Raw genomic sequence first — 12,081 nt, forward strand, 5'->3', positions numbered from 1 at the left:
GTATATATATATGTATGTATATATATATATATATATATATGTATATGTATATATATATATATATATATATATGTATATATATATATATATATAGCTCTGGTGTTTTGGGGGTGACTGCCCCTCGGGGCAGTCACCCCCAAACTATTGCTAAACTATTGCTAAACACCAGAGCAATAGAAGCTCAGATCTACCACAGTAGATCTGCAGTAAAACAGCAGTACAGCAGTAAAACAGCCCCACAGTTGGGACGATGTTCTCAAGGTTGAGCTTCTCCCTTCTCCCCTAGATCTAACAGTGGTCATTATGGCTGAACAGTTCAGGTTTTTGTTTCTTCACAGAATTGGACATTTCCCCAAAAGTGAAAATATTTTTCCTTAAGTGCATTTGCGATCTTACTTTTTATGTTATTTTTGGAGAAATGGTTTATTTACCATCTTTCAGCTTCTGTTGATACAGAACCTGTTTCACAGCAGCGTCTGCATGTGGTCACTAACTTTTACTTTGGGTTATCTCCCCCACGAACAGTGGGTTGGCTGCTCATTGCCATACTATTTATATTTCCATGTAGTTGTTTGAAAATATGGTCATGGAATCTTCCGGAATCTGGAAAATACAAACAAGACTGATTCTACAGCTCCATGTTCCTATTGCTGATGTCTTGGCTGATTCTCATTTTCCATGATGTCACATAAGCACATAGTGTGTTTAAGATGTTGTCTTAAAATACATGAACAGGTGTGGATCAAATACTTTGATCAAAAAGCTAGAAAACCAGGACTTCATCATCTTGACTTCCCCAAGTAGTTTGAAGACAAAGTAGTCTTAATGTATGTAAACTTATGTTTTAAAGTCAAAACATATTCCCAGAAATGTCTTTCTGTCATTATGTACTCATAAATAGAAATTATCTTTGTAATTCTAACTGACCTAAAACAGGAAAGTCAGTAGATTTTATGATATACAAAAGGTTCTGAGTATTATAATACAGTGTATGTAAATATCTGGTTTCAGGTTTATTTACTGTTCATCAAGTAATAAAGTACAAGTTGTTATGTAATGCATGTTGGTTGTAGTAAGAAAAAGCAAGCTGTTGCTAGGCTAGTGGTTCTGTTGTGATCCTGTCCAGTGTGTGTGTGTGTGTGTGTGTGTGTTTGTAAAACCATGTGAGGACCATTTTCTGTGGGGACTCACTCCTCCTTGTGTGGACCGAAGCTTGGTCCACACAAGGAAAAGTGCTGTTTTTGGGTCAGGGGTCAGATTTAGGACTAAGGTGTGAATTTAATTTTAGTTAGGGTTAGGTATGTGATGGTTAGGGGGTAGGGCAAGTGTTAGACTGTAGAAAATGAATGGAAGTTGATGTAAAGTCACCACAATAAAACACGACTGTGTGTATGTGTGTGTGTGTAGGTATGGATGAACTGATGGAGGTCTCCTTCTCCCCCATCGCTGCCACTGGGAAGCCCCTCTCCCGCTGTGGCAAGTGCCACCGCTTCATGAAATACATCCAGGTGAGTGGATCTAGTCAAAGTGTCCATGTTCTGCGTGTCTCTGTGTTGTCCTGCGATGGACTGGGAACTGTCCACTGTGAAAACTTTGGACAGAAAAATTAGGTGCTGGAGCCATCTCTAATTACTGCTGAGGATGGCTCCCCAGAGATCCTGCAAGGAGAAGCCATTATGGCGGATATATGGGAATGGCAAAGTATTGCAGACCTGGCAATAGTTTTCAGATTAATCAGGTTTAGCATGTGTGGAATTTTGGAAATGAGCATCAAGATTTTTGCTCCTCTCTGGCTAGTTTCTAGATTGATAGTTTGATCCTCCAAAATATAAATGTGATTCCATCCTTCACACAGTTACGTATCATATTAACAACAACATGAGGCCATTTTTGTTTCAGCCATCAGTGAAACAACACTGTTGAGTTGAGCGCCCCCTTCAGATTGAGAAAACATGAACACCTTTAAACTTTTATCTGACCCCCTGTTTTTTAGTTATGTTGGTTATTAAAGTAGGAGTAACAGTTGATCCTTATTAGAAACCTCTGATGAAGTCATTGTTGTTAACACTGAGTGAAATTATTGTTGTTACTCATGTTTCTGATGTCATCATGTGGTGTTCTTTTTTCTGCTTTTACAAAGCTATGTTTACATAATGAATTTTCTATGTACAGTTGTGCAATATATAAAGCGTTGATAGAAGCCAGCAGCAACACTCAGACCTGCAAGGATTTATTGTGTTTTCTTCAGAAACAGGAAGAAACCTTAAGCAGAACCACACCCTGGCTCTGTGTGAACAGCCACTTCTTGACTTAATAAGAATATAACTGCAACAAGACAAAGTCAAGGTTATAATGCATGGAAATTGTGTTGTTACTGCAAAATCTGTTAGCAATATTTACATCAGGCAGGGCAGTTTGGAATGTTATTTTGTTGGCAGTTGTATTCCAAGTGTTGTGAGTTCTTTGCATGCCAATACATCATTGAATCAGTTGGATGGAGTCTCAGCAAGCATTGGAAACATTGTTATGAGGAAAATAATATATTCTTAATTTCACACAATAATGGAACAGTTCAAATGAACTGCAGGTATTTTCTCCAGATGAGGTCATAAAGCACAAGTTGTGTTTTTGTTTAACTCCTGACTGAAAGCCTGTAGAGATATTAGTTCATACAACTGGTACTTTTTAATGTTTAGCATACTGATATATAACCACATGATGCTACTAGACATCAAAGGTTTCTGTAACAGTTTCTGTATTAGAAACTTTGTATGACCTCAGAATGTAAAATCAAATGAGCTATTGATTTTCTGTACCTGGTCAGGGTTTAATTTGACATGATATTTAACATCAATTGTAAATGACACCTGGTCAGGTGTAACTAGTACCAGGTGCAACTGGCAACTGTTGACCAGGTTTACTGTAACACTCCATAGTTTTATACTCCCTCAAGAGAACAGGACATTATATCCATCATAGTATGGTGGCTGTGTGGAAGTGATGATACTAACCTGAGTGTGTTCTGGAGGTATCAGCAGAGTGACTGAGTTGTTCCTGTTCCTGCTCCTGTTCCTGCAGGCCAAGCCTAGCCGGCTCCACTGCTCCCACTGTGACGAGACCTACAGCCTCCCACAGAATGGAGCCATCAAGCTGTACAAGGAACTCCGCTGCCCACTGGATGACTTTGAGCTGGTGCTGTGGACATCTGGGGCCCGGGGCAAGAGCTACCCACTGTGTCCCTACTGCTTCAGTCACCCCCCTTTCAGGGACATGAAGAAAGGTACTCCTGTTTACTCCCATTCTTCACTTTTCTGCTGTTCGTTTCCAGAAATGCCATGTTTTCATTTTAATATGTTAAAGTACATAAGAATCTCTGATCTCTGATGAACCTTTAAAATTTGATCTGAAAAGCTGGCTTCCCTTTTGTCTGTAATGATTGTTTGCAAGTTGGCACCAGAATCAGGACTAAGTGAGGGAATAAAGACAAAACCAAGGGCCTCATGCATAAAGTGTGTGTACGCACAAAAAATGTGCGGCACCATATTTTACGCACAAGTAGGCATGTATAAAACTGAACGTGGCGTGAAAGTTTGCACAAATATACGCAAACTTTTGACCTGCCTTGAAAATGTGCGCCAGCTACGTGCATTTTCTTTGTGGACAACAACAACTACAAAGCACTATAAGTCACATATATACACTGAAATCTGACTCCATTCATTGTTATTTAGACCAAGAAGCATCAAACCCAATGTTTTTTTCATGATTTTAATATTTTATTGTTTAAATGTAAACAATGAAACTGAACCGCATTTGTCCTCAGACAATAAGCTAACACACACATAAAACAAAGAAAATAAAAATAAAAGGATGTGAAAACCTTACTCAAATGTAAATAGTACTTTTCCTCAGTTTTTGTCTCATAAAGATGTAACGTGTCGGTCTGCGCCGAAGTGCATCCATCTGTAGGGTAATTTCATTCTCACTAAAAAAAGAAAACAGGGTTGGATCAGCAGAGGAACTCCAAACTGGTTTGATTATTTTTAAGGTGATTAGGGTGTGTATATTATCACGTATATAAGTAGCTGTGAGCCGCGTAATTGAGGAGCTTTGGCTCTGATGGAGAACATCATCAATGGAAGGATTCAGAGGGAGATTGATCAGAGATCATATTGATCTGCTGGGAAATTTTGATGATGGTTTATTAGCGTTTCCAGACTGATCATCCTGGATCTCTGAGCAAAACTTAAAGAAGGAGCCGTGCGGTACCGGTACCGGTCCAGCTGCAGTCATCCTTCAGTCGAGCCGCCCACTTTGTGAATGTGCTTGTATGGACAGAAAGCACCTCTGTTCTGTAAATGTACAACTTATGTCTTTAAATCCCGGCGGAACGCCCTGCGGTTTAAACAGGCATTTGCTCTTGGATTTTTTTTTCTTTAAAATTTATTATTTTTATTTTTGTAAGATGACCTTATGTGTCTTGAAAGCACCTTTTAAATAAAATATAGAATTATTATTATTATTATTATTATTATTATTATTATTATTATTATTATTATTATTATTATTTTTAATACTTATTCTGCTACAAACAAGGACGTTGCCATGGTTATTACTTCACTTGGTGGCAGACTTCTGGGTATTTCTACTAATTTACATATGTATCTATGGGTGGTGACACAGCTGCGCTCTATTTCCCACAAATTGGGATTTATAAAGGAAAGGTGGGCATGTATGTACATACGGCTTTACACATCCAAATTTTTTGTGTGCCGCACTTTTCTAAATTGTCCATACATTAAGTTTTAGTATGAAAACTGCATACTCTTTTATACATCAGGCCCTTGAACTTTATAATCTGATAGTGTGAGAGTTTGATAGGACTTTACATAGGCTACGCTGGGTGATAATGTGATGACTGGTTTTCTACACACCAGTCCTGAGTGATGTGACCTTCATGTGTGTTTACACCAGGTATGGGCTGTAATGAATGCACCCATCCAACCTGTCAGCACTCCCTCAACTCTCTAGGCATCGGTCAGTGTGTGGAGTGTGACAGTGGCATCTTGGTGCTAGATCCCACATCTGGACCAAAATGGAGAATGGCTTGCAACAAGTGCAATGTAGTGGTGCACTTCTTTGAGCATGCACACAAAATCCAGGTAAGAGAGCCTTGTCTGGTGACTCAGCCTCCATATTGGACTCGTGTTTATAATTGCTAAATGTTCTCCTCATGTTGTTGACTTCATTTATTGACAGAGCTGCTAACAATGCATAATGATGGAACATACATTCTGAAGCAGCATGACTGCATTCTGAACAATCTTGAAAAAAATCCTAACTTTAATTTTCAGTTGAGAAACAAATCCCACTTTAAGACACATCCATTATTATCAAATAGCTGTGGCCTAATTCTTTATATTTCTGTGGTACGCCTCATTTTGCCTACAGAAGAACACTCCTTGAAAGATTTCGCTAAGTTGAAGCAGACACACACGCACACACGCATGCCCACACACTGACACACACGTGGTTCAGAGTGCAGGGTTTCTACAGAGTTCAGTTCATTAAACTGGGAGGAGCATGGAGGAAGACAGAATCTCTCTCTGATGAACCATTTCTGTGTTGATTTGGCTACATCTTTGAGATCTTTACCTAGCAGTGACCTATTTCTAGTTGTCTGTCACAATACACAATGTCTTTGATTTTAAATGTCCTGGTAGGAGAAACAGGCCCACAGCATCACAAACTTTCCACTATACTTAGTGAGTCTGAGATTCTCTGGCACCAGGTCCACCTGAATGTTTGCTGCTGAAAATCAAACTTCTCATCTGATGAAAGCACAGAGTCCAGGTTCAAATCTAGAAAACTCCACATGCTTCCATCTGGAGGACAGGAGATTTTTTTCCAGTGTATTCCTTCCAAACATCTGCTGGGCTTTTAGATTGTGTCTGATGGCTATAGTGGAGCTTAGGGTTGGGTGACCCCTGACTGCTGTCACCTTTATGGACTTTATGGTTTTTTTTAGCCTCCTGCACCATTTGCCTCACCATGTATGACAGCCATATAAATGAGTCCTCAGTCAGGCTAGTCAGTCAGTCATTGATTAAAAGTTCATTAAAACTTTTTATCAATTTAAAAAAGATACAATATAAATGAAGTAGGAAGTTTTCAAAGAGCTTTAGTTCTATTTATTTGAATGAGACCATGAATAAGTTCTTAAGGTGGGATTTTTTTCACAGTATAAATATAATCAAGTTACATTTTTTCAAAATGATTCACTAAAAGATTATCCTGCTGGAACTAATTTTTCCCCAGTTTTAACACTTCTTTATGAGACTTTCTCTAATAAGTGTATTATATGGTCCTAAATCAAGATAAACATGGCAGCAGTTCAAAATGTGGATTCAAAATGTATGGTTAACTTGTCATATTGTTGGAATTTGAATTTGGCCTCAATTGAAACAAACATAATTGGATATTAATAAAGTCAGACATCACTTAATGCAATATTGGGGAAAAGCAGGGGAGTGGTACATGATTTCTGCAGGTATAAACTCTGTAGCCAGTAGTTACACCTGCAGATCAGACATGTTTGGTTAATGTTCTCAGCTACATGGTTGGATTAAACCAAACAGTACAGTCAGGCTATGTGTGAACTTGCCCTCAGGTTTTCTGGCCTCTCACTCTTCTCAGGTGGCACAGGAGAGCTGTGATGCTTGTGACGCCTCACTTGTTGCTGTGGACTTCAACAAGACCCGCACTCCACTTCCTGACAACGAGACCCAACACACCGGCTGTGTTTTCTGTGATCCCGTCTTTCAGGACGTGGTGGAGCTCAAACACGCCACTATGAGGCACTCCATGCACCGAGGTGGGGGCGCGAGGCGAGGAGGTCGAGGACGAGGCAGGGGACGCCGTGGCAACCCTAAAAAACCCAAAGATAAAATGGCAGCTCTGGCAGCATACTTTGTGTAACAACCATAGAATACCAAAGGACATGGCCATATGAAGTCCTGTTTCTGGAGTTTAAAGATCTAATAAAACAAAGTTTACCATCCATGTTTGTTTGTCTTTGTGACAGTTGTTTGACTTTAACTAAATGTTTTCTAGAAAAAATGTTAATTATTTCAAGGTTTGCTCTTAATTAACCAACAGGTGAAGTAAGTGATTTATTAAAACCTGAAGGTGTGTGAGTAGTCTCATCTTTGTGTTGGCCTGGTGATGGACAGGTAAAGTGGAGACAAACTGCTTTAGAGAATGTGGATCTAATTTCCACACCAGTCTGTGCTATCTGTGCTCTTCCTGAAGAATCGTTCACTAGCAGTGTTCTGGTGGACCTCTAGATGGACCCATCATGCCTTTCTCAGATGGCTCAGGTCTTCAGTGTTTTTTTTTCTTCATTTCTCAAAGCAAAACTTATAGGACTTTTTATTTTTTTCCCCACAAACCAGATTCACCACACAGCATATAGTTTGACAGGTTTAGACAATAATAATGGAATCCAATAGACACAACAATGTTTATTGACTCAAATGAAGATTTATACATTTTGAACATCTTGTATTCTGTGAAAAGTTGCTGAGCAATTAAATTGGCTCTTTTCTGAAAGTGGTCATTGTATTTAAGTGTTGTAGAATTTGACTAAACAAGGGGGACTCAGGTCTTCAAGCTTCAAGCACGGCTCCCGCTTTGAAAAACACAGATCTATTCTATGATCACGATATATTTCTGAACTTTCCTGAGATTTTTCAAAATGGGCCGAGGCAAAGTGCATCATAATTATTATCCAGAAGATTCTCATTTCTTATTGTCCAGTTAGACTGTTATCAAAACCCCATTTTATGTCCAGCCTTACAGGGAACATAAAATATGTTTATTACAATTATCAACACTAACACCTTTCCTACATACAATGTGTTCTTTGTTCAATAAAGTTTTAAATGCAAAATGACTATTGGTTGTTTGAGTTCAGACACAGAGGGAAGAAAAAGTAGCCAACTTCACAAAAACTCTTCAGTGGAAAAGATCCTTTAAGGTGAAGCTGCTGAGGGCAATGCACTGCACCAATCTGATTTTATGATAGAAGCAACTTGACTTTTTCTCAAAATACATTATACAAAGAGAGCCACAAATGTCTGGTCACATAAACCCAAAACTAAACTGTCAAGTATGTTGATGGAAGCATCATACTCAGGGGATGTGTTTCGGTGGGGTCTTGGTGACCAGTTCCAGGGGATAGAACAACGGCAACCAAACTCCAGAGTGCTAACTTGAACTATTCTCCTCACAGCAGAACATGGTCATAAAGCTGTTAAAGACATTAACATAATTTTTATTATAAAGTTTATTTGATAGGGACAGACACACATCGACATAGACAAACTGAATAAAACAGCAGTCCCATGTTTGAATCATGATGCAATAGCAACAGCTAATTCTCAGCACTTGTCCCTAGTTGGGCTTTTTAATGCCGTTTTGATTGTCACCCACGCTTCTTTAACTGTTTTATCATTTCACAATTTTGAAGCGAAATAATATTTTTGTAATTTCTTAATAAATTTCAGCCAATCAGAATTCATGTTGAGTAGAGTTTAATATATAAAGACTGCATAAGACTAAACTTTTGATCTTATAGAATTTATGCTTCAGTTACTGTAGCAGAGATTGGGGAGAGGGAATGAAGTGGTTCAGTGTGTGCTCCAGGAATCGGCCATTAGACAGAACTATTCCAGTTTCTCTAGAGCCAGTAATTGCTCTACTAACTTTAGTGTACAGTTATTGTTCCCATTTAGTGTTGAACTGCAGTGATGCCACTTTGAGGCACCAAAGATTTAGATACTAAATAGAACTTTTCCAAATTGTGACTGGAGTGGAGGAAGTGGGTGACAGGAGAGTCTAATCTAGTGATGGGTAGAGGAGAAGATATTTCTTGTGATCCAGAAATATTTGTCATGTTTTCTCTGTCCTGCAGTGTTACATAATGAATAATAATAAAGCAACTTTTTTATGCACTTCCTGGATGCTTCCTGGCCTGCAGTTTGTTGGACATTGCTGGTCTTAATCTTGCCTCTGTAAACTGCAGATAGACAGAAATTTCCCTTTGAGATTTTCTCTCAGGGAAATTGTAGATATTATAGTCATGTTTTTCTGCATTTCCTCTATCAGTGTGACCTTCAGTCCACAGGTCCACCATTAACCGAAGGAATCAACTCCACACACAAACTTGATATGAGCCCATATCATGTTTGTGTGCCGCACTGTGTGAATGTCTCAGATTGGCTCCACTATGTTGCTATGGTGACTCATTTTCCTCCCAGAGGCTGAATCCATTGAATCCATTCGGAATGATGCTTGGTTTGCAAGCTGCAATCCAGAGCTGCCTGAGGATCAGAGTATTTTATGCTGTTGATCCTCTGCTCCTCTGCAGACAGGTGTATCTGTGTGTGTGTGTGTGTGTGTGTGTGTGTGTGTGTGAGGGGATTTCAGTGGTTTTATCGTGCAAGTGGTTGTGATGTTTCTTATGGATGACAGTGGTTAAATGACTGAACTGCTTGCTACTCGTAATCTGTCAGTATAATAGAACCCATTTCAGTCTAAGTGAAAGTATATTTTAGTCACCATCTCCTAACATGCACCTCATAAGCTCCATTCTTCAGTTGATAACAGGTTATGGAAGAATATTTATTTTTTTAAGGATAAATTTGCACATTTATGAACCTGAAATATGTTTCATATTTTTCCTTCAAACACACGAAAAAGGTGCCCATGGAGTTATCATCAAAAATGTCCTTACATTCCCTGTTGGGGTCCGATCTCTGGCGGCAGTTAGAGGTGTTCTTTTTTATACAACATGGACAGTTGTCCTGGACGTTGTTAGAAATGCTACCAATTAAAAAAGAAGAGACAATTTTATCTCTTTTGATGCCTTGCCTTCAAGGCAGCAGTCCTCTATGCTGCTAGAGGACAAATTCACCACTTCTCTCACCAATCAGCTAATTTTTCCTCCTTTCAAATTTCCTAAGGCTTATAAGTCAGGCAAATGTTAGCATCCATTATCATACACACATATCTTTGGTGGGGTTTGGAGGGGTGTTGTTGCCTATCTCCAGCAATCAATGGGTGATAAGTGGGGTACACCCTGGACAGGATGCCAGTCCATCTCAGGGCAACACAGACAGGACAAACAACCATGCAAATACACACTCACACATAAGGAGAATGTAGATAAACCACTTAATCTAAAAGTCATGTTTTTGTGAGAGAACCAGACAGGGGGAACATGCAGTCTGGGAATCTAACCCAAGACCTTCTTGCTGCAAGGCAACAGTGGTTTAAACAAAACTTCAACTGCAAAACTGTGAAATTCTCTCAGGGGTTTCAAAGAAAATAAGAGCATTATGATTGAAATAAACTTCAAATGGACTTTGAGCTTCAAAGTCCAGATGACCTCTAAACACACTTTACTGTAAAAATCACATTCTCTCTCTCTCTCTCTCTCTCTCTATCTCTCTCTCTCTCTCTCTCTATCTCTCTCTATCTCTCTCTCTCCACCCCTCATAGTGGCACACAGTGTTTTTGAATTTTTGACTGTTTTTGTCTGCAAATCAACTGCTGTTTTATTTGCTATTTTAGTTTAACTGATCTTTTTTCTGATATATCTTTTTTTCTTACTAATAAAATTAGTTAATTTTATAGTTTATATTGTTTAAAAAAAGTATTAATTATAACAGTAAGTCACACCCTACAAAAAATAATCCTGAGAATAAAATAAAGCAGTTTATTATGCTTGCTAAGAATTGTCAGAGGACTTTATTTCAAAAAGTTTTAACTGAACAACTTGTGATTAAAGTACTTCCTGGATCCTGAGTGAAGGTTGGGTTTAATTTTTTTCTTAAGTAAAAGCACCTAACCAATTGTCAGTAGATATAAATGTTAATCAATGAAGAAGAATGATTCTAACAAAATATGTCTGTCTTTTAGGGACTTTAATCATTTGTTTGGTGATTTGTTATGATTTTACTTTGCAGATAATCATTTGTATTCATTATACATCCGAAAAAGTTTTTTTTAAGCAAAGCTAGCTTTTCTATCAGTAAATTATTATTCATTGAATCTGCACAGCAGACTGCAAATACTGACCATTTCAGTTTATATTCTTTAATTGACAATATGTGCAATGAATGAATGAATGTGGAATAAAAACAAAACATACACAGTTTTTAAGATCATTAGAACTGTGACAGAACTCCATCCTGATTAAAAGCATTTAGATTTTTAAGCAGAATTTATCAGTTTGTAAACAAAACACATTTTGAGTCATTAGTAATTTTACTTTAATTTTTATGTGCATTAAAACCTCTCTCCAACATCATTTCTTGAGATATTTCAGATCAGTGGGAGACCAGAATGTTTTTTTTCTGATCAAATCACCCAGATTATAACATAAATTTAGCCAGTATCCACATATCCATGCTATTCATCAAACCATATATAGAGCTCTACTCTCCCTTTAAACTGTTGGTTTAAATAAGCTATTTGAAGGAGCTTCATTACATGATTTTTGTTTTTTGTTTTCTGAGTACCAATCAACTTTATTAGATAAAACAAGTTGGACATTTTTAGTCAGTTAAAACAATTAAAATGTATTTTCTTGTGTTAGGCCTGGTCCAGGCTGTTTGGATATGAAGGCCTGTGGAAAAGACAGTTTTGAAAAATTCATGAGTCTTCTTTTCAGTTTTGAAACAGTATACTGATCCATCTATATGAAAGAAAATGGGCTATTTTAAATATATTTACAGAGTAAAAGTAGTTTTGTTATTAGAGAATCCAAGAAGGAAGACACATTTTTATTTACCAATCCAGGGTAAAAGGAGTAGGCCTAACAGGAGAAAATATTACAAAAAATTCAGATAAAACTCTGGGACTGTGTAATTCGTTAGAAATGACGCAGTCACGCACTGTGACCTTCAACCCCGCTGTGAAAGAGTTTTTTTTTTTTTTTTTTTTTTTTTTCCCCCCCCCTTTTTTGTTTTTTCCCAGGGGGGAAACCCCCCCGTCTTTTTTTTTTGGTTTTGTGGG

The 12,081-nt window shown here is 38.0% G+C and overlaps 1 protein-coding gene across 1 annotated transcript in view; it reads left to right on the forward strand.

The window, feature by feature from the left end:
* Positions 1–7,062, forward strand: part of top3b (DNA topoisomerase III beta) — a 28,546-nt gene extending 21,484 nt beyond the window's left edge. Inside the window, exons 14-17 of the mRNA XM_015017551.1 lie at positions 1,408–1,508; positions 3,079–3,280; positions 4,975–5,162; positions 6,697–7,062. Of these exons, the coding sequence (XP_014873037.1) occupies positions 1,408–1,508; positions 3,079–3,280; positions 4,975–5,162; positions 6,697–6,978 (773 nt within the window). The 3' untranslated portion in view covers positions 6,979–7,062. The remainder of the gene's footprint in view (positions 1–1,407; positions 1,509–3,078; positions 3,281–4,974; positions 5,163–6,696) is intronic.
* The last annotated feature ends 5,019 nt before the right edge of the window (positions 7,063–12,081 follow it).

Source organism: Poecilia latipinna, unplaced genomic scaffold (genome assembly GCF_001443285.1).
Source record: "Poecilia latipinna isolate Pla-1442-1.1 unplaced genomic scaffold, P_latipinna-1.0 Scaffold2158, whole genome shotgun sequence".
Lineage (NCBI taxonomy): Eukaryota > Metazoa > Chordata > Actinopteri > Cyprinodontiformes > Poeciliidae > Poecilia > Poecilia latipinna.